Raw genomic sequence first — 23,972 nt, forward strand, 5'->3', positions numbered from 1 at the left:
GAGCCAACATCAAGCCGAGTTAGCAGAGCCCTGGTTGAGTTGTGTTAACTCAGGTTCCGGTCGAATTGATTTGACCCGGGTCTAGGTCGAGCCGAGTTGATCCTGGTCTAGGTCAAGTCATATTAGCCTAGTCCCAGCTCGAGCCACTAGGCTTCGATCAAGGTTGAGCCACGTCCACACGGGCCTAGGTCGAGCCATGTAGGATCTGGTCACGATCGAGCTGATTCAGCACAGGCCCAGGTCAAACTGAGTCGACCTGAACTCAAGTCGAGTTGAGTTCGCCCAAACCTAGGTAGAGACGAGTCGGTCTGTACCCAGGTCAAGTCGAGTTGAGCCGGTCTAGATGGAGTCAAGTCAGTGCATACTGGTATCTAGCCTAATTGGTCGTCAATCCGAGTTAACCTAAGCCTAGGTCAAACTAAGTCGATCTAGATCCATAAGCTGAAGTCTAGTGAGGCCCTAATTCAGATCGAACAACGTCTGCGTAGATCCAACTCGAACCACGTATGCCCGCCCGAGCCAGGGTCGAGCAAAGTTATGATGGTATTGAAAGGTTGTTGATAATTGAACATATGTGAAATGATACTTGTAATGTTATGAAGGCACTGGTTGTCAAAGAGAGAGGAACAAATTATGTAGGTAAAAAAAAATCGTTCAGCTAGGATTACTATTAATTGAAGAATTGTTATTTTATTGATTAAGAGAAAACTTTGATAATTAAACAACATAGTTCACTGAAGATAAATTTTGAGTTATAATTTTTAATCATAGTGGATTATGTACATAGATTAAACTCCATTACCATTTTAAATGAATCACATTATTTTTATGTGATTTTTTCTTAGTTTATTTTATATCATTTTACACTTTGCAATAAGTTTGATTAGAGCTATTTCGTTGAGGAAAATTTGATATGACAAAACTCAAGTGTAATAAGATTCATCTAATGATAAAATTTTGATTTCACCAGGAAATGATTTTTCGTGCGTTGAATTGCCTACATAACCTTATTCTTTTAAATGTTTGCATATTCGCTAGGCATCACCTTAAAGGTACAAAATTTCATTAGATAAGGTAATTTAAAAATATAATTTGAAGTGTAGCACTGCCATGGAGCTAGATAGGAATTGAAACAACTGTGTAAAGAAAGTTTTATAAGTTATGTCATAAAATAAAAATGCGCATATATATCGATTCAGCGAGAGATTAGGTACAAAATTAGCATTAACCGCATCTATCTTGTATTTTTATTAGCATTAACATGCAGAAATCAAAAGTGCCAACATGCAAACAAAATCTGCAGTTTAATCTTGCTGAAGATGAAACTATATATAGAGAGTGGAGTACTGATATTAATCAGTAAGAAGCAATTTTGTTTTATTATATAAGAAGAAAAATAACAAAAACAGAGAAACACACCCACATGAACACAACATGGCAACAGTTCTCTGAACACCATTTATTTGTTGCCCATTGTACTATATAGTAGGCGCATGGTATCATATATATTGATACATATATAATGCAGTTGGAATTGAAGCATAAAGTAGAAGAAAACAAAGAGTACAATAGTAGAGTACATATATATGAATTGCCAAACTTGATTCACACAAAGTGAAGTGAGTTCCAGGAATAGGAAAATGCCAAAGGATGGAAGTTGCCCTTTTCAAGAGAAAATCGCCCTTAAGAAGGACGGTTCATTCCCAGCAATCTTTCAACTTATTATACATTCTTGCTCTACCATGATCGAATCAAAAGGAAACATTGACAAAAATGGAGGATAACCAGTAATTACCCCCCATCTATGCCTCTGCACCACCTCCATGCCACAGAGAAGCAGTGAGGGTTAATAGTGATGGGGTGCAGTTTGGAGAGGATTTGAGAAGGAGTGTTGGATTTGGCGTTATAGGATTGTTTGCGAGATGAGTTCTGTATATAGCTAGTGTAGCTAGTGTGAGGAGTGACTTTTTGTGAAAAGTAACGTTTGAATAAAACAGAAAAAGAGTTTAATGGAGATTCTCATTTTAGCATCTTCCAAAGCATATACCATTGCCACCTCCATTGCTCTCCACATCTGATATTCACTTTTGCATAAATCTCACATCATACGTATTTTCTTTTTGGCAACACACCATCCACCGTTTACAAAATGATTAGTTGGTATCGTAGTATCCCACTATGCCCCAAGCTCTCTCCTAACTAGCTACCTCAGCAGTTGAGCAATCGGTTTCTTGTTACGTAAACTACCTAACCAACTACCCCAGTTCATCACTTCCACTAATACCCACCTATAATGCATTACCTTCATTTGGAAAAACACTCATTAATAACAATTATGATCACGGAAAAGTGGTTACAGATTTCAGATAGAAAAAGAAGTATTGGAGATCGATAAAGATAAACTACAAAATTGACACTTGTGGTTAAGATCCTATGTCAACTAGAGATTATGACATTTTATTATATATAAGTGGGTGCAAACCTCATCCCATGAACCGGTTTTATAGGGTTGAGTTAGGCTTAAAGTTTACTTTGTAATATGGTATCAGGATCATTTCGAACATATCTTAGTGAGTGTTTATTGGGTTTATCAGATCATCCGCTATTAGGTCGGAGTGTGTTGGAGATCCCACATCGACTAGAGATTAGGACATTTCATTATATATAAGTGAGTGCAAACCTCATCCCATGAATCGGTTTTATGGAGTTTAGTTAGGCTTAAAGTTCATTTTGTAATATGGTATCAGGTTCATTTCGAACATATTCTAATGAGTGTTTGTTGAGTTTATCAGGTCACCCGCTATCAGCGGTCGGAGATGTTTCATCGCTTTCCCTTTATATTTTTCAGAGGTTTTCTCTGAAGTCGTATTTAGAAAAAGGAAAAAAAAATGAAAAAACAAGAAGTAGAATAGCACCTAGGAAAAACTGTTGTGTCTGTCTAGCATGTGCAGAGAAGGGATGGGCAAAAGACATGAGAGGAATGGCATCAAATATTTTATTGTTCACTAGAGCAGTTGTGTCTCCTTTACAAAGAAAAGAAAATATAAACTTTAAAAAAGTTAAGTTGTGTTAAAATGTAGGTAGCTATATAGGCTTTCACTTTCTTCCTTTTTTTTCCTCTTTCCCCTATAAATCTTGATGACAAGAGCGGCATCATGTCATAGGTCTCTACTATCTCGATTTCATTGATCAATGCCTTTCTTTGCAAGAGGATTTACTCCTTGATGAGTATTTTGAGACAAGTTTTAAGTTAGAGGGTTAAGAAAGACTACCCCGTGATTAGCGAACAAATAAGTGGGTTTAATCACAATCCAATGCCTCATCCAAAACAAAGCATAGTGCTTTAGGCTAACCTATCATATTTGGAGAAGACAATTGTCTTTTTTTCTTCTAATTTTACAACTAACTTTTGAAAGGGAAAAAAAGAGTAAAATGCAATATGTCAGCTTAACATCTTCAATGACGAATAAAAAAAAAAATACATCACTAAGTTAATATTTGTAGCATAGACCACGAATAACTACATCGATTAAACATCACTCTAACACCACCGTAATAACAAAATTTAAAAAATATTACAAACAATTATTAAAATAATTAATTAGTTACTAGGTTTTAACTATCAATTATTTAGATTATAAATTTGGTAACAAACACTTGGGTAACTAATTAAATTTTAATTTAAAAATTATTTATCAATAGAAACAAATTTAGAAATCAATAATTTTTTTAGTCTTTAAAATTGTCTCTATTTGAGTTATTATAGTAACTAATTATTTTTTATCTTTAAAATTAGTTTATATTTAATGATTTTTCTTGTAGTCATATGTATATTTATATTTAGAGAATTTATTATACATAATTTATATTTTTATTCTATCTTTAATTATATTTTAAATAAAAATAATATTTATTGTATTTGCCAATATCACAAAAATACAATTATCAATACAAATTTGAAAATGAAAATAGCTATGAATACCGTAATCACGGCTAGTAACTCCTAGTAACAGTGATATATAAAAAAAAATTCTTATTCACTTATAAAGGAATAATTGTTGTTAATTTTCATAGTTTTATTTTCAATATCTAATAAATATATGGAATAATTGTTCTTTGAAAAAAATTATTCAAATATTAAGAGTAACGCGTACACTTTGTGTAACCATCTATAATTTTTTTTATAAAACTATTATTATTAATAGTAATTTTCTTAAATATATAGTGGCACAAAGTGCCTCTTTTTAAAAAAATTCATAACTTGGATATTATCATCCATAATATGTACTTCAAAAGCTTTTCCATTATATTATGGATAATATTTTGGAAGTATACTAAGAATTTAAAAATAATATTTTTTGTCTACATAGGGATTGCAGACAGAAATGTATGGAGGGTGTAGGAAGAAAATCCTCGAGGATATTTGTTGGGCAAAAAATTCAAATATTGGGCCTAAATTAGATTAGGATAATTTCTTCCTGCACCATATGACTTTTAACTTGCACCTATCAATTTTTGAAATTTTCAAAATTATCCTTGTTTTGGATTTAAAAATCTGAAATAATACATATAATTCAAAACTAAAAAAAAATACATTCCGATAAAAAAATCTGGAACACAAAATTTGAAAATACATTTCAAATTAGAATTTTCAAAATTAAAAAATATGTTCTGGATAATTAAATTGCAGAATATTTCCGAAAAAAGCTCCATAAGTAAATTTTATCTACACTATCTTTTAATTTAAGATTATTTTTGTTTTTTTTAGAAGATTTTTATCATTTCAAATAGCAGATTGAGTGTATATTATTGATATAGTGCCGAAAGAATTTACCTCAGATTAAACTTTCCAATATGGGTTAGAGGACAATTAGTTCTGCATCCAATAATTTTGAATCTGCATCAAATGAATTTTTAAAATTTAAAAATTGTCCTTTATTCAAGAATTAAAAATCTGAAATTGAAAAATGAGTTTGGAATAAAATTAAAAAACCAAAATTTTATTTGGAAAAGACAAATCCAAAATACAAATAATATATTTTAGAAAAAAATATTATGAAAAAACAAAAATTCGAAAACATATTCTAAAAACTATTCCCTAAAGCATATTCCAGAAAAGTATTTCAAAAAGTGTTCCAGAAAATTAAAAATATATTTTTACCTGTACCGTTAAAAAATTAAAGAAGACATTTTGGTTCTTTCATATTAGCGAAAGTATATGTTCAAATTTATTAGGTGAAGGAAGTAAAAAGTCTGATTAGAGTATTCAAATATAAATTAACGGTTTTTCTTCAATTTGAATGCACTTTTTATTTTTTACACATTTCAATAATTGAAGAAAGAATTCGATTTGTATATCTTAATTATATTTTTCATTCACTTTTTGATAAAAATATGTTGTGATACATGAAAGTGGCAAGTTGTTTTGAGTAAAATTTAACACAGGAAAAACTTGATTTAGCTTCCAAATTTTTGCGTGGGCCATTTGCGGACGCTATTCTCGTCGGCCAAAATGAGTAAAAGCCCACGCAAGATTTACATTGGACGCAAAACGGACGCATATATTGATTTAATTTTATTTTTTTTTAAAAAAAATTTTGCGTCGGCCGCGGCCCACGCATAGGCGTCGGTTTTGCGTGGGCCGCGGCCGACGCATATGCGTCCATTTTGCGTTGCCCACAGAACCCACACATATGCGTCCGCCCACGCATGTTTAGAATTTTAAAATTGAAATATTTTTAATGTATAATAAATATTTTAATTTTGAATTCTTTATTATATTTATTTTAGAATTATTTCATAATAAATTATTTCATAATAAATTATTTCATAATAAATTATTTAATTTATCAATTTTGAATATAAATTAATTAAATAAGCGTTTGATTTAAAATTAATTGAGTAAAATAAAATATATATTTAAATTATTTAAATGTTATATAAAATATTTGTTTATTTTAAATTTATTTTATTTATATATTGTCATAACTATTTTATTTTTGAAATTATGATATAAATTAGTTAAATTAAATTTATTAAATATTAATATTAATACTAATAATATGTATAATAATATTTATAATAATATTAATTATAATATTAATAATAATGTTAATTATAATATTAATTAGAATGTTAATTATAATATTAATTATAATTTTAATAATAATATTAATAATAATGTTAATAATAATATTAATAATAATGTTAATAATAATTTAATAATAATTTAATAAGTATAATTTATTTTATTATTATTAATAATAATTATATTAATATGTATAAATTATATTAATAATAAATATAATAAAAATGATAATATGACCAAAGAATTTCTCTGGTCTAGTGGTTAATGCTACCCTAGGTCACTTGAAGGACTCAAGTTCAAATCCTGACTGTTGCAGTTTCCTTGAAATATTAATTTAGGGGCTTGGTTTCGAGTCCTATGACTTGGGTTCGATTCCTATCCAGTATAAAATGTCTTACTTAGTATATAAATGGGTGGGTGGGTGCAAACATCACCTTATTGAGTGATTTTATAGGATTGAGTTAGACTTAAAGTACACCTAATAATATTATTTCTTTTACTTTTACATGTCATATCAAATATCTCATCATATTTTTTTTTCTCTCCTTTTTTTATTGTACAAAAGAATTGTATAAATATATAATATCTGTTTTAAAAATTATGCGCATAAGTCTTTAAAATAGTTTTAAATAAAGTTTATTTATTTTTTATGGAAACTAATAAAGATAATATATATATAGTTACAGTCTTTTTTACAGAATACTTTAATGGACAGTTGATATCTCAACAATAAAAAGATTGTATTTCTACATGTCACTATTCTATGGTGGTTAAACATAGTATACTAATTAAAGTTTGTCGTGGTCATTTATAAATATTCAAAGCTTAAAAAGACTGCAGACTCTTTTTCTTTATTGAAAAATCTCATCACAAAGTATTTTGAATAAATTATTAAGGACAAACAACAACTAAAAACGAAAAAGTTTTTAGTTTTTTTTCTTTCCATTGTTACTTATAAAAAAAAAATCATACATTTCAGTATTTTATTTGTAGTATAGTGTACATATTTAATAATATCAACTAATATTTCCATAATATTAATTTCATCCAATTAATAAAACTATATTAGAGAAATATATTAAACTTACGCCCCGTGCATTTTGTAAATTTACAAACTGTGCTGTCGTGAATAACATATGTAATCATAGAATAAGTTTATTGATTTTATTTTGCTATAATGGTTTGATAATGTAAAAATGCAGTACACTACAATTTAATCTTAGAATAATTACTTCTTTTATGCATTATAAATTTTAATTTACTTTTTCATGTCTTAATCTTTTTCATAAAAGAGTCAGAGAAAACAAAAGTTTTAAATTCAAAACTAGAGATATTAATTCACTTTTTTTAATTTAAAAAACTAAAATAGACTAAAATAAAATTTGACATAAATTCAAAAGATTAAAACAATATTTTAACCAAAACTTAAAGAATATTAGTTTTACTTGCTATTTTTTAAATTGATTTTATTATTTATGTCAGCAACAAACGTAACTTGTTCAGTGTTGAAAGATAAAGAAATAAATAAAAAATTCTAGAATTCAGAAACTAAGATATACAGTGTATAAACAAAACCCTGTGTCATGATGCATACAGTGTTTACTTTTAAAGTCATACATGAATTAAAAAAAAAATGTATAGTTAATTTTATGCAAATTTGTTTTTCTTTTCTTCAACAAAAGGGAGTGACTATTTTAATGGACTGAGAATTTAAAATTTTTAAATTCTGTCAACTGTTAAAAACATGAATGCCGACGTGGCTATTTATAGGTTGGTGAAGTCAATTTGGCAGAAAACTGGTACCAATCCCATGAAGGTCAAGGTCTTCGCACATTGCATGCATCTTCGTTACTGCATGGATTTACCAAAGACCTTCTGCATGGCGGCTTAAAATATCTGTTTCCACTTTCAAACACGACGGAGTTAATCTTCTTGTCTTGTACCAAAAAAACACAACTATTTACACCCTCCCATTCCTTTCATTAATTAAACTTATTTAGCAATTTGTTCTTATAACTTTTTGGTTTCCCCTTCTTTAATTTATACACGTTACTTTGAATTTTTGCAAAATGGACAGATTTCCTTTTAATTCTAGAATTGAATAAATCGTATGCATGTAATACCATTTCATTTTAAAAAAGTCTTTGATTATAAATCACCAATGTCCTGTAAGATTTTATTAAATTTCAAAGATTTCATATTTATCATTATCAATACTTATATATAGAGATACATGCTGCTCAGGTTTTGGTTTGTAGGGTGTTGGAAAATAAGATTGTTACTAAAGTTAACCTGGTTAGGCGTCGGATGGTGATTGACAATATTATTTATTGCTTGTGCGGGGTACAAGAGAATCTATGAATAATTTTTTTTTGCTGTAGAATTGTCTGGTTAGTTTGGAACCAGTGTCTCTCATGGTTAGGTTTGGTGTCGGCTGCTCCCATTGATCACTTTTCAAATTTTATTCAATTCTCTTTATGTAATCTTTATTTGTCAACTCAATCTTGGGAAGCGTGTGGATTGTTGTGGTAAGGGAGATCTGGAATCATAGAAGAAGATCATTTTCAACGGTGGAGTGGTGGATCACCTTGAAATCTTTTCTTTGGCCCAACTGAATGTTTGGTCTTGGGTTACCTCTAAAGTTCCCACTGCTCTTTTTCCTTTTTTGATTGGTGTTTGACTCCTATGTCTTGTCTTAATTTGTTATAAGTTGTTCGATTATTGTTTTCTTTGGTTGGTTTTCTTGTGTGGGTTGGGTGATGGTTGTTTGTGAGTTTGGGTTGGATGTTCTTTAAGAGGCTTTTAGTTTGTTTGTTTGCTGGGTTACCTTGTTATTCCCTTTAGAGGCTATGGTTGTTTCTGGGTTGTTTTATGTTAGATGGTGATTTTTTTCCTCGATTGGGAGTAGTGTTTTGGAGAGGTGTGTTACAATGTCTTGATATATATAAGGGTTGAAACACTCATGAAGTGATTCTATTTATTTATTTATTATTGCTGATAAAAAAATGATTTCTTAAAATAACTGTTTTTTGGTGTATACAATTTTTTTTCTGATTCGATTATTGTTTAATATATCTCATTTTATTAATACAATGAAGTATTTGTCATTTTATAGAAATTACTTAAAAAATAAAATTATTTTTTAAATTTTTAAATTAATATTAATTGACCGTTTTTATATGCAAACTAATTCCTCACACTTCCCTTAATTCCTTATTTTAAGGCAACAACAGAGAAAGATGATACTCTCACCCTCATTCGGTTCTCATACCAAATCTCACATATCAAATAAAATAAGTTTCATTTCTAATCACTCTCTTCACAAGCAACTCTATTATTTGGTAAAGTCACTATTCTTTTGTATCTACCATCAAGCTAATCATAACCTTAAGTGAACATCATCATATTCTCCAATCTCAAAACTATCAATGCAAGAAAAAAAAACTTGAAGAAGAAGAGAAACTTAAACCAGACTCAATCCAGAGAAGAAGAAAAAAGAGGTTGATTAATCAATTCATCAATTTTCTTTTACATATTATTTTTTTTCTTTTCAATTTCAACTCATCCAAAATTATTTGTGTATATATGTTAAATTTCTATAATAATAAAAATTGAGTAGAAGAGAAAAATGTGGATACACAAGCAACCACACCTGTGTTTCCCCTAGTGTAGATAATATCAAAACATTAAAGAATGTAACTTCTTCCTATATTCTTTAAATATATAAAAACATTTTAATTATAACAAATTATATTTTACAAAATGTATATAGCATGTACAATTTTCAATATTAATCATGATTTCAATATACCATTTATATATAATTTATTTTATAAAATCAGTTTTTTGAAATATAAGATTTCGTAATTAAAATCGTATTTTTCATGTACGGTTTATGAATAAACTCTTTTTTTTCTCATATATAATGAATACGAAATCTTTGAAATTTAGTAAAATCTTTTAAAAAAATTGGTGATTTTTTAAAAATTAAATCGTATTTCATATGATTTATCTAATTTTAGGATTAAAAAAATTTGTCTATTTGCAGAAATTCGAAGTAAATTTACACCCGTTTGAAAATTAACCTCTTTTACTCTTATATTTTATAATGTTTATTGGCGCGAAAACAATAGTAAAATAATTCTTTCAACTAGAGCTTCATTATCCTCTAAAAAGGAGACTCCACAAAAGAAAACTAGTTTGATTATGAACTAAACAAAATAAATTTAGTAGCTAGCTACAATGCCCATCAATGTACAAAATAATAATTGGTATTAAAACTATATTTAGTTTGTTGCAAGGTGGGTTCAAACGAGAAAACAAAAGAATAATAAACAAGAAAAAAAATTACAATAAATTCAATGGTTATTTATATATTTTGTTCACCGAAAACAATGTATATAAAATTTGAGTTTAATTGCTTTCCTTCATTTTTTATTCTTATGTTTTTTTTGTTTAAATATGTGAAGGATTTGCACTTAAGGAAAACAATATATATATAAAAAAAACTTATACCATTCTTTCATAATTAATATTAAAAAATAAATTTAAATTTAACTTATATTTATAAAAACATAACTTGTAAAGTGAGAATTAGCATACACGCCTAAGATCTGAAGTTATGAGAAACTAGTGTGTGCATCTTGATTAGTCGTGAATTTGCATTGATTATTGGTGATTACCTAAGATAATTTATAAAATTATTGTAGGGTGTTGACAATGTTTTTTTAATACTTACTTCACACTTCACACTTCACACTTCACACCTCTCTTAAATTAGTGTGAACACTCATTTACATGAAGCCAAATTGACGGCAAGGTACAATAGGGACCATTTTTTTGACATATAATAAGCAAATGATTAGTCAATTAATATAGTATAGTACAAAATGATACTGCACCGGTCCAACTAAATACCTCTAATTCAGACTTTACATCTTCATCATAGGATTAAAACACTGATTTCTAAATTTCTCACCCATTTCCATTCTTCTGCAAATTAAGACCAAGAATATTAAAAGTATCTTAATTAATCCAAATAATATTAAAAATATAAACAAAATTTTATTAAAAAATAGAATTTAAACTTAAGTAAATCTTATAAAATTAATTTAAAATAAAATGTCTTAATTTTTAGTTTCCAACCATTAAATTTTATAAAATAAATTTAAAATTTACAATTATTTATATATTATGAATATTTTAATCTTTAATTTTAACTAATCATATAGTTTTGATATTGCAAAACTTACAGACACACGAATTTCAAGATAATTATAGGGGAAGCTATGCTATTATTTCTGTTATGTGAGGAATCTAGCAATACGATATTTTTTTTATTGTTTTTGTTTGCATGCATAATATTCCTCTTCATATAATTTTGAATTTCTTCATTGAAATTTCTTAATTATACGCACGAGAAAGTCCTATGGGACCCATACACAAAGCATATTGAGAAAATAATATTTCAGACAGAAAAAGGTATTTATGTAAAATTAAAATTCAGACAGAGAGAGTAGAGGAATTAGTCATGATTTATGCAAAGTAGACAGAGATGTCTTACGATAAAAATATTTTGGTTGACATCAAAGTGGGACAATAATTTAGGTATCTCTTTTTATTCTGAGGCATATTATAAGTGTATAAAAAAAGGATAAAAACAATAATTATTTGTAAATTTTAAAAACGGTGTTAATCTTTTTTATGTCTAAAGAATAGAATTTTTATATATAGTGAACTAAATTTTTGTCAATTATTTGTGAAAAAAAAATCTAAATAGGTATATGAGATATTCTAATGCATTGAGTGGTCTTGTTGAGAAGTAAATGTTATCAAAATGTGCTATATTTGTAGTTTTTCTTATTGGTAAATATGGTAGTATTTGACATTAGAAAATTCACGTACCATATTAATGCGATAGCGTAGAAGACACTTTCAAAATTGTGGTGTGCCATATTCAAAGTCTTGCATCAACTCTCTCTTTATGAATGCACAAAACACACTAATAGGGACAAATAAATAGTAGGTGGTGAAGAATTGTCCTTTTCTTTTCTTTTCTATGAACATGACATGATATCTAGAATTAGGTTACTTTGCTGATAAAACAAATTTAAAACTAGGCCAAAAGACTTTCTCGTTTAAGAAATCGCATACATATGCTTTTAAATAAAACAAAACTCCAAGAATAATTGTTATGATGTTAGGTTACATGTCAATATGCCACATTCATCTAAATCGAGGTGATGACTAAGGTATTATATAGTAAACTCAATAATATATGCATTGAAATCTAGGCCTGTGGGTTAAAGATTTATTGGAGGAAGTTAAGTTATTTCATATACAAAGATATTTTATTATTTTTATAGAATTTTTATTGTTATTTAATGCACATTTTACAGTTGTACCGTCCTAATAGAGACAAATATAAGTGGTTGTATATATAAATAGTTGATCATAAAAGGTATCGTTCGAAGAGTGATATCTAATCATCGATTTTGAGGAGATCAACCTCTCAAGTCTCTTATCGCTTAAAGGATGAACTCTAGGGGAAACCTCTCAAGCTTCCTATTACCCGAATGATGATCTCTAGTCATCAGTTTTGAGAATATTGGTCTCTAGGAGATCGACCCCTCAAATCCCTTAAGCACATTTTTAGAGATCTAATTGAGATCCTGTACGAGAATTATGGAAATCGACCAACTAATTCATAATTTTTTAAAACCGTTTTCCAATACCTCATATATTGTGAGGAGTTTTTTCAACTATAAAGATGAGTGAACTTAATAAAAAGAGAATAAATTTTGTACTTATTTATGACTAATTCAAGCATAGAAAGAGAGAATTTCATCACGTGATAACTCAAAAATACCTTTGCACAATAACAACATTGTATTAGATATTAATGAAAAAATTACTTGTTATATTCTAATGGAAGATTAGTAGTAACTTATTTAGCTTAAAAAAATTTATCAGCAAGAAGAAGAAATGTATATAAATGGTGATTGGTACAAGGGGTGTCAAACTTGTATACCCTAGAGAAGAAGAAACTAAAGTGAAGAGAAAGATAAGAGCAAGTAACCCATTTACATTAAAGAAGAAGAAACAGATAACAAAAAGTAAGACTCGATGGTTATACTGTATTAAGCAGCTATACAAATAAACACCAGATAATCATCACAAAACCAAATTAAACCAAAGAAAAAGTTGCAAACTATGACAATCCACCACAAACATTTAAACGTGTAATTGTTTTGTTGTAGATGCTAGATTCAAAATTCTAAATATATTTTATGAGTTTTACTATTTTTCTGCAACATGAGTCATTGTCAAAAAAATGAGTACCTCCTGAAGGCGTATCCATTATCATAGGCAAATCGAAATTATGCAATGATTTTCTTCAATGCCATTTTATCCCAATCTAGATTTCAAAGATCACTTTTGTCCAATACTTTTTTTTTATCAACCCTTTGAACCCACACAACAAAACCATATCTAAATATCTAAAATATTGTTTCATTTGTTTGGAAACAGGTTGTTTAAGTATTTTTGGCCAAATTACTATTAATACATTTGCATAGTTACCAAATAAATGAAAAGTTGTAGGATACAAACTGCATTCTAAGCTAGAAGAAAGCTTTCGGTGAATATATTATAATAAAATGAGAAAGCTTTTTTAAAAGAATATTGCTCGAATTTAATAAGTTACCATGTTAGTTTAAATTGGTCCTTTTCTTTTCATTTTTTTTAATGCAGAAACCGTTCAAATTTAATACACCCAAATTAACAATTGATTAATACTAATCTACATTGTTGATTAATTAAATAGTTAATATAGCAGAAACTTCTCTAATTAAATTTTATAAAAACTTCACATTTTCCTTTTTGCCTCACTTTTAATAAGCTACATTTTTGTTCATCGATGTATGTTTCTACAGTTTTATATTTCATCTGATTATAATTTTGAGAACTACTGTTAAACTTATTAATTTATTTATATGTCTTAATCAGTTTAATCACGTAAAGAGATGTTCATCTCAAAGTAAAGACCCTCATATCCTATTAATTCCTTAATAATTAAATTAAATAAACAAATACCAATTTCAAAATTAACCCAATCATAATTTTCAAAATTTTATTCTACAACTCTTTTGATCATACACAAAACAAAACATCGATATTATTCCGATCTAAGGTATTGTACACCTCTCGTGGATGTAGGAGTATTTAAAAGCCGATATTAAGGTATTGTCCACACTTTGGCAGAGATAGGTGTATTTAAAAGTCTGCGAGTTAAAGGAAAAAGTTTACGATCTTCACATATATGGACTCAAAAATTTCAAAGTTCACAATACCTCGAATGTATTAATTAATTATTGAGATGCTAAAGAGTCGAGACCAGTGACAATTTATATACATCTTCCTTTTTTAGAAGGACAAAACTGTTACAGTGCTCAAAAACTCAAAAAAAATACTTTGAATGCGATTATTTAAAATATTAAAAAGTTAACTCTCGACCGGAGCCGATTATTTTGGTTTCTAATTTTGGATACATCAGTGCAATTTTCTTGACTCCAGAAAATCCTTTTTATTTGGCTCATGGGAGGATACGTAGGCAAGAAAGGTAGCAAAATCTGTGTCCATGTAACGCTTGGGATTGGCTTCATCATCAACGAGTTTTGGCGACGGTTTCACTGTGCAGTTAAATGGAAGGCTATGAAGCGAAGCCACAGACACCCTGCTCTTAACTTCATTCACCATTACTCTGTGTAATACGCTCTTGTATTTTCCGTTGCTATATATCTAATCAATTCCAACACAAAAGTTAAATGACCAATGCAAAACCATAAACACAAACATTTATTTATGTTATTGTAGTTTACTGACTCGTTTCTCTTTACAGAGTCCAACAATTTTGTCCGGAAGTAAGAAGAAAGCAGTAAAAATGCATGGTGTGCATGTTCCCAAATTTTGAAAATGAAGGAGTATAGGTACCTCTAAGTGATCACCAACGTTGACAACAAAGGCATTGGGAATGGGTTGAACAGTGACCCATTTGTCTTGGTATTGGACTTGCAACCCTTCTACCTCGTCTTGCAGGAGAAGTGTGAGGAAGCCATAGTCGGAGTGAGGGGGCATACCTAAGGTAAGTTCTGGTTCAGGGCATGGTGGGTAGAAATTGGCCACCATCATTTGGCTCCCCTTTTCAAACTCTTTCATAACATTCTCTTCTTCCTCCTTTTCCATTATTCCCAAGCTCTCTAGAATCGCTTCCATTACCGCCAGAAACAAATGTCTGGTTTCTTCTGCGTAGGTGCCAACCACTTTCCTGGTTTTAAATAAAAACATAAAAGTCAGACGGAAAATGTTAGTTGTTAATGTATCATTTGGCATGTGACACCAGCCACCACTTGCATCACAGCTCTTAATCATAAAAATTGTTATGTGGGCATGTGCAGAAAAGAAAAATCTGTGTAAACACTTTCAAGAGGGTAAAAACATTATTTATATGTTGAGTTTAAGCTTGTTTGTTGTAGTATTCTGCTCACCGAAAGTCCACTGGTGAAACAGGCCAATGGGGGAGGAAATCTGGTAAGGGATGGCACAGGAATTTCAGGAAATCCCTCCAACACAACACTTTGTCTTTGGTTTGACTGAAACTGGTCCCACATCGAACCGGTGCTCCCATATCAGTTGTCATGTACTTAACTCTCTCCTCCAAAGGGAGATCAAAGAACCTCCCACTCACATCTATCATGCTCCTTATAACATCATCCGATATGCAATGATTTACCAGCTGCATCAATACAACACAACAAACTTCAGCATCACAAGCACAAACATCACGTTCTAATACTAATTAATCATTGTTTGATATTCTTCACGAAAATGATTTCCCTAAAGCTTAGTTCTTTGTATATTTAATGTTCGTTGTTTATGCATCATTAGTCCATGCACGAAACACTGATAATTACCTGGAAAAATCCATACTGTTGACAAGCATTGGCTAAGGATTGAAGGACTTGGGGCCTGTTTGGACCAAGCAATTCGGCAAAATCAATGATGGGTAGCTGAAGATTTTGGTTCAAAGCATTCGAATCTTCCACTCTCTTGGTGGGTCTGTCAGCAACAGGAAGTATGTACTTCTTAGGTACCGAACGAATATGACCTTTCTCACACAGATGCTTCACTCCTTTCTCATATCCACTTTTTTCTTCTGCTGTATCATCCTTGCTCCTCTGCTCATTTAGTGCCATTGCAGGCGACATATATATAGGCTCTGCTAAATGTAAACCAGTTAATTACCATGTGGAAGCAGTTATAATCATGTAACAACATGCATGTAATTAACTGGAGACAACAAAATTTGTTAGTTTTATGTAATTGTACGACTAACTAGAAAGATGAGCTTAAATTGAGTTGCTATAAACTACCTTGGTTGAGAAATTGGTAGCGTATAATGAGGCTTAGAAGAAGAGAAACTGAAAAAGAAGCTTTATGGGTGTTAATGATATGAATATATTGATGTATATATAGTGAAGGGAAGAAGGAAAAGTGGGACAGGGAAGAGCAGCAAGTTTTGAAGAAACCAGTTTCAATGTTCTGAATCGGAAGACCGATTCCATTTCTATTCCAAGTCTATTAAGAAAACCGTTGACAAAAGTTCAGTCAGACCAAGGGCAAGACAGACACAAAAGACCCCATCCATGCCAATCGATAGTGTCTCTTTCTTGCCTAGCACCTACTACCTCTCTCCCTGTTCTTTCCTATTATTACTCTCTTTTTGTTTGTTTCTACTATTATAAACTCTTAAAACACCAATTTAGTAAAGTATCTATACATCAATTTGTGTACCCCTATTATGGTCTAGGAAATACTTTTCTTGTACTTCTTGAATGTTTCTAGTTATCGGGCACGAGATCCAGTATATGATGAAGAGGGTGAAGTATATGCAAATTTGATAAATGTCATAATTTAGTAATATTTCATATAAATGATAGATACTTATGGACTTCTAATTTAGAAATACTTTTCTTGTCTTTCTGAATGTTTGTAGTTATCAGTGTTGTACAAGATCTGGTCTCTGATGAAGAGGGTGAAGTATATGCAAATTTGATAAATGTCATAATTTAGTAATATTTCATACAAAAAAATAAACACTTATTAACTTTAATTGATAAAATAGTTATAATTCAACTTCTAATTTAGAAATACTTTTCTTGTCCTTATAAATGTTTATAGTTATCAGTGTTACATGAGATTTGGTCTCTGATGAAGATGGTGAAGTATATGCAAACTTGATAAATGTCATAATTTAGTAATATTTCATACAAAATGATAAACACTTATGAACTTTAATTGATAAAATAGTTATAATTCAACTTCTAATTTAGAAGTTGAATTATAAAAACGATTTATTATCAATTTTGTGTTATTTTTAGGAATTTAACGAAAGATGAAGCAAAATGATATATTATGAATAAATATGTTACTTAGCTCAAACCCAATTAAGTTAATAGAAGGTGTGAGGCATAATCCTAGACATCATTGAAATTGGGATGAACCAAAGGAAGGAAACCTAAAGGAGATAGTCGTCAAAGAAAAACACTCTAGATCTTCTTTTCTTGTTGTCCATGCTTGTAATAGCCATCATGAGTGATTAATTCTTTTATTTGAAACTGAGAGAAATCTGTTTAAATTCTTATGTATTGAGGTGATATTTATCTATAATATTGAATTCTTGATTGGTATTATCATTTATTCTCAAAGGTTGAACTATTCATAATTTTGATCCTTAGGTTTGACTGAAAAGTACTTCTAAGCATCTGACTTAAATGTTAGTGATTAACATATTTGAATGCTAGGAATAAATTTGAAATGTTAATTGTTTTATAACATCTGTGTTTGTAATGATAATGAGTTTTTATAAATATGTGAGAAATCAATATGTATAGGAGACTCTCTCTTAATAATTTTGTATGCAGGGGATTGATATGAATGATTTTTATATGTGCGTCAATCAATATCAATCAAGATTGAATATTATAAGCTTTTGAAAAAGTACAGACGAGTGAGAAAGATGAACCACAATCTCAATTTTCTCAATCGACACATACAAATATTTTACTTTGCTTTATTTAATTTCTTGCCAATTCACAATACAAACAACTTTCCAACAAACTTTTACCTATTTTCTTATATTTAGTGAATATTATACTTGAAATTTTAGAATTGTTCCTTGTGAGTTCGATATTTGTCCTTAGAAACAAATTATTACTTCTCACTTGGTACACTTGCCGGAAAATAGTCATCAAAACTCCGATACTGAAATTAGAACTCAGTATGTGATAAGTAAAAGTTCCTTTACGTACCCCAACTGGGTAATGAACCCAGTGGATTGTATGAGGCTGGTTGTTTAACGCTTTCTTGAGTTGCTTTGGTTGTTCCTTATTTAAGTTGGAAGGTGTTCCTTGGTTGGAGGTTGGTAAGGCGCTAGCTATTTATGTATAAGGGTTAGACCACCCCTGAAGTGGTTTCCATTTATTTATTTTTTATTGCTAATAAAAAAAATATGATAAGTAAAAGTAATAAATATTGTTCAATGATGTGTACATTTATCTTTGGATGTAGTGTATATTTATAGGATCATTATGAATATATTAGAATAGGTCGCAAAATTAAACTCGATATTAAAGTAAGATTTCGTACTTTTTATTAGACTAATTAAAGATTAATTGTTGGCTTCCTAAGAATCGATTTCGACCACATGATCCATGAAATATCCGGTACATCTATAGTATGGAAGGAAGTGAAAGATGAAAAAAAAAATAACAAAAGTCATAAATGATATGTATATTTTACTGGATTTTCCTTCTCTTTTTCATCCGGTTTGGTAAGTCAGTGAAGTATAGCAGCCTTCATTATCACGCCTTTTTGTCTTGACAGCATGGTGAGTATTTGAATTCAATGTAATTATTCTTCTAGTAGGTTCATTTTTGATGGCTATGGAGTGGGGTAGTTTACATGTTTGTTTGCCATAATTAATAATTGAAAATCCAAATCTTCACTTCCTACGTAAATTTACTTTCCACGTCATGTTTATGCCTTTTGTGACTCAAAATGTTCATGTTTCGGGGCTGAAGCAGCCTTTTTGCAAGCCACTACCTTATTTCTGATATTAATATTAATGGGTAAGTAGCCTTGTGTTCTCTGTCAGCACTTTTACCACTTTTTACATATTTGTTTGAATTGTGATTTTGACTCATAACCTTTCCAAGTTATTTCTTCTAATTAACAATTATCACAATCTTTACCGGGTTAATACTAATTCTTTTGTCTGCTTAGTGCATCTCTCATGTTTTTATTTAAAAGGGTTGCACGTTTTAAATTACCGTCAATTTATAGAGCTCCTAGAATTGGACTGCTTCGAGAAGTTCTTTCAGTTGAGAAAATAATCAATTTATCAGTCATCAAATTCATTTCGAAGTAATTCATCACATTCATAAGTTATAAAAATATAACAAATTATATCAGATCAAATCTATTTATGTAATTTTATATATAGTTATTCATTCTTCTATATTTTCCAAAATGTAATAAATTTTCCTATTAATATGGAGCAGGTCAAAATCAATGAATATTCACAAAGCTATCATTTAATTAATTCATTGAATATACAAAAGTTATTTTCTTGAACTCTTATAATGGGAAATGAGAAAAGAAAAACAATGAATTGTTGTATGTATGCAAAACTTGATGGAAAAAAACACACGCGAAAGCAACACACAATCACAAATCAACTGCAGAAAATAAACAACACATGATTTAAGGTGGTTCGATCGCCAACTGCATCCTACATCCACATGGGCAATTATTAAGTTTTCATTCTATTATGTTGCACATCAATTATAAGTACAATAGTCTCTTTAAATATAAATTATAAAATAGACACAATGATTAAGTTCACTCACTAAATATGGTGTCAATTCAGCTCAATCCAATTGGTTTTGACTTCATACCCAACTATGTATTGTTGAAATGATAATGATGTGGTTAGGATAGTTTCTTCCTAAGTAAAATTTGCACTCTTTCAAGTACAAAGTAAATTTATACTGATTCAACTTAGTGGTATGTTGGGTTAAATTATTTTATGAAAGATTGCTCATACTTAAATTTCATGAAAAATGCCAAAATTAAATATACTAGCTAGAATGTGAGATGATTATTTTGCAAGTTTCAAGAGTGGGTGCTGTGTGGTTGGATAGACTAAGAGTTGACCAGAAGATTGTTGGATGAAAATTATTGTGAGTTTGAAAAAGTGTGGTGAGAGGAGGGTTCCTAGAGGGTACTGGGTTTTCTCTAGGAGGGTTCCTAGAGAGTGTGGTGACTCAGCTCAGTATACCAATAATTATAATTTCATAATAATAAATCTTCTCATAATCCGGTCTTCCTCCAATGCAAATTCTCTCTTATCTGTACCTTGCACCACCCATAGAAACCAGATATCATCTCCACACTTTATAATTAATCAAATTAAAATTTTGATAACTAATTAAATATTAAATTAAATATTAATTATTAATAATAAAAAGTATGTTAAATATTAATACTTTTTTTATTTTAAATTATTATTTAATTTAATTAATATAGTGACTAATTATTTTTTATGGTTAAAATTAATTTTTATCTAAATGATTTTATTTTTTTAAAATATTTTATAATCATAATTAATTTAGTTACTTTCTTTCATTATAATTTTTTTTTTGTAAATCTTTGTCATTATAGTAACTCTTCATTGTTACTATTTTTTTCCTTGGTATGAACTGAAGATTAAAAAGTATTGCAGATTGAGAAAAAAATGGAGCACATTTTCTGTCTTCACTGTGCACAACTTACTGAAATTTTTGGCATGATCTAAAGTTAAAGGAACACTTTTTATACCCTTGTTTAAGTGGGAGTGGATAATTTTAAATTCTTTTACAATATCATTTTACTTTTTTTTTTTCCTTTTTTAGGGCAAGTGTTCGATCTTTATATTTTTTATATATAAAATGTAATTGTTTTTAATTGGGAAAAAATCGCTTTTTGTTTAACTGTGATTTGTCCCAATTCAGCTGAAAGCTAAACTGATAAAATGCTTTTCTCTTCTGCTAGTTTCTCACATGTCAATATATACTATATATTGAAGGATATTTTGTAAATGTTGAAACATTCTTACACTGAAATTATGGTTTTATATTATGGGATAGAGGCAATCCTATCATGTCATTTGCATTGTGTCCAATATATTGAGATGTTTCTCTCAATTCTACTTATTCAATTAATGCCCACATATATCATTACCTTTTTTATCAGCTAAGCAAGAATAATATTGTAATTACTTGAAAGTTATTACAAATACCTTGGCGGATTCTTCTTGAATCCTTCATTTTTACTTCACATCTTGAAAAGGGAAAAGCAATCTGCAATGCACTGCAAAAGATAAAAGCGATGGTTATTATTGAAAAAACTTATTTTCTTCTATGGCTTATTTTTTGTTGGCTGATGCGATAGTGGTTTATTTGGGATTATAGTTTTTTTTCCCTGTTTTTAAACGAAAACAACATATACACAATTATCTAGTATTTTAACATAATTGATTAATTCAAATATTAATATATTTTTATTTATTTATAGTTTATATTTGGATAGTTATCATTATTATGCTTTTTATTAGTTTTTAGCTTAAATTTAACCTTTATTATTTTGTATTATAATTTTACATCTTCTTTGTTTATCTTTATTTTCATGAAAGGATAATATTTAAATTCAAAATTGAAACTAAGACTTTAGCTAAGTTGAACTATCTATTCCCTTAGCATGTTGCTATCACTAAGAGTCCATTATAAACTCATTATTTAACATAAAAATATTTATTTACATTAACAACAATATTATTTCTTATTAATCACAAAACTCTATGTTTCTTAATACTTGAGTTAAGATAAGATAACATACCCTTGACAAAAAAAACTTTAAAAAATAATAACTTTTTTATATGGGTTTGGATATGAATTTAGAGCACTCTACATAATATTAATTAATTTATTATTACTGATAAAGAAAAAAAATTAAATAACAAAAAATTTATTTAAAAATATAATTTTTTAAATACTTAATAGAAAAAATAATTAACAAAAACTAAATAGAAAATATACAAATTTATAAATTACTTAATTTTATTTTAAAAGAAAACATCATACTAGTTTAATTTTTTGAATAGTCTACGAGTTATTTTAAAAGTAAATTGTATGGGTCGGGCCAAATGAGTCATGACACTCGACATTATTGATTGACCAACTAGATGATTAATCATATTATGGACTGAATGAGTCACTCACATCACTCGGTATCATTGACTGACCAGGTGATTTCTCAAATTAAAGAATAAATTGTCAAATAAATGATAAGTAAGAAAACATCCTATAAATCAGGGTATCCCACCAAATCTGGGTGATACCCGAAAAATCAGTTAACACTGATTTATTAAAGATTTGCACCAGATACGACTAATGAATCAAATAGTCTACTACAAACACTATAAATAAGCTTCTACAAAGGAGTAACGCACGCTCTTATCAATTACATCATACACTCTTATTACTACAGAGTACTTACTTGATCATTCGAGAACTTTTGTGTGTTAACTCCTGACTGAGCACCAAGGAGGAATGACCGAGTATCAGAGAACGAGTACGAAAAGAGTAAGGAAGAACGACCGAATACTAGAAACGAGTACGAAAAAAGTAAAAAAGAACGAAAAGATATCAATGACCATTATTATTGTCGGCAAGTATTATCTAGGCCCATTTTCGTACTATGTTATAGGGGTGGTCTAACCCCTTGTCTAGTTAAGCAAGGGATCATTGATGTTTTTGCTGCAGGGAACAGAGATGGGAGAAACTAGCAGAAGAGAAATCGAGGAAGAGAGATGTGATAAAGGGACGAGGCTGAGGCCAAGTAGGAGAAGGAAAAGATTATGGTGAGGATACTTTTAAGTGGATGAGTTTTAATAGCATAGAAACAAAAGCTGGAATATTAAGCCAATGCCAAACGCTCTATCTCGGCAACATTACTGCACGGTTTTGGTTCCATTACACTGGGTGAAGATGATTCTTCTGGTTTTGCTATACATTTAAAATGCTGCAATGGTGCTGCTATGAAGGTGATGCAGAACCGTTAAACAGGGGCAGTTTGGTGGAAAACAAGATCAAAAAAATTGTATTTTTTAATGTTTTAAAATGGAATAAGGATGTGTAGAGTGCAATGCAGGACTTAAGTTGGCTGAATTAATTTACATATTATGTATGATCTCTTGTTTTCTGCTCAAAGTTAACTATGATTTTTTTTTTTAATCAGCAATAAAAATTTAATAAATAGAAGTACTCGGTTTCTTCAATCAATGTACAGAAATTTTTTATGCTAGAGAAAAAGGTTGACAGATAAAGTACCTAAACATAGTTATATTCTACACATATAATTTTGATGATCTTACATCTCTTTAAAAACATTAAGATGTTTATACATACATCAGATTATCTATCAAGGAATCCAGCCCTTAATCCTAATCTAGAATATAAGCGTATCAGCTCAAAAGAAGGACTTTGTCTCCTTGCTATTCACTGTAATTTTCAAGCATCCATCCATTGTCCATTATGACTATAATTAACTGTAATTGATGGGTTGGGAGGGGAGTTTTATTTTCTTGTATGCCTGCTGTGTTTTGTTGGTTTGATGGTTGGGACAGAGTACAACAAATATAGCAGATCTTCACTGTATTATGGGTTATAGTACTGTATTTTCATAGTAGTATACTGTATTTTAAAAAGGTTTGAGCACTTTGAATCAT

The 23,972-nt window shown here is 29.4% G+C and overlaps 1 protein-coding gene across 1 annotated transcript; it reads right to left on the reverse strand.

Moving 5' to 3' along the window:
- Nucleotides 1-14,451: 14,451 nt before the first annotated feature.
- Nucleotides 14,452-16,644, reverse strand: LOC137814499 (probable 2-oxoglutarate-dependent dioxygenase SLC1). The gene is made up of 5 exons (XM_068617274.1): nt 16,519-16,644; nt 16,060-16,364; nt 15,634-15,881; nt 15,080-15,413; nt 14,452-14,887 (listed from the first exon to the last, which is right to left on the reverse strand). The coding sequence occupies exons 2-5, from the start codon at nt 16,351-16,353 to the stop codon at nt 14,639-14,641; spliced, it is 1,125 nt and encodes a 374-aa protein (XP_068473375.1). The 5' UTR covers nt 16,354-16,364; nt 16,519-16,644; the 3' UTR covers nt 14,452-14,638.
- Between the last annotated feature and the right edge of the window lie 7,328 nt (nt 16,645-23,972).

Source organism: Phaseolus vulgaris, chromosome 1, assembly GCF_000499845.2.
Source record: "Phaseolus vulgaris cultivar G19833 chromosome 1, P. vulgaris v2.0, whole genome shotgun sequence".
In the NCBI taxonomy this organism is placed as follows: Eukaryota; Viridiplantae; Streptophyta; class Magnoliopsida; order Fabales; family Fabaceae; genus Phaseolus; species Phaseolus vulgaris.

Excerpts from the sequence above, each read along its gene's own strand:
- LOC137814499 (XM_068617274.1), bottom strand. The coding sequence starts at position 16,353 with ATGTCGCCTGCAATGGCACTAAATGAGCAGAGGAGCAAGGATGATACA. Across the intron at positions 15,882-16,059 it reads AACAGTATGGATTTTTCCAG|CTGGTAAATCATTGCATATC; the intron begins GTAATTATCAGT and ends GTATTGATGCAG. Across the intron at positions 15,414-15,633 it reads GTTTCACCAGTGGACTTTCG|GAAAGTGGTTGGCACCTACG; the intron begins GTGAGCAGAATA and ends ATTTAAAACCAG.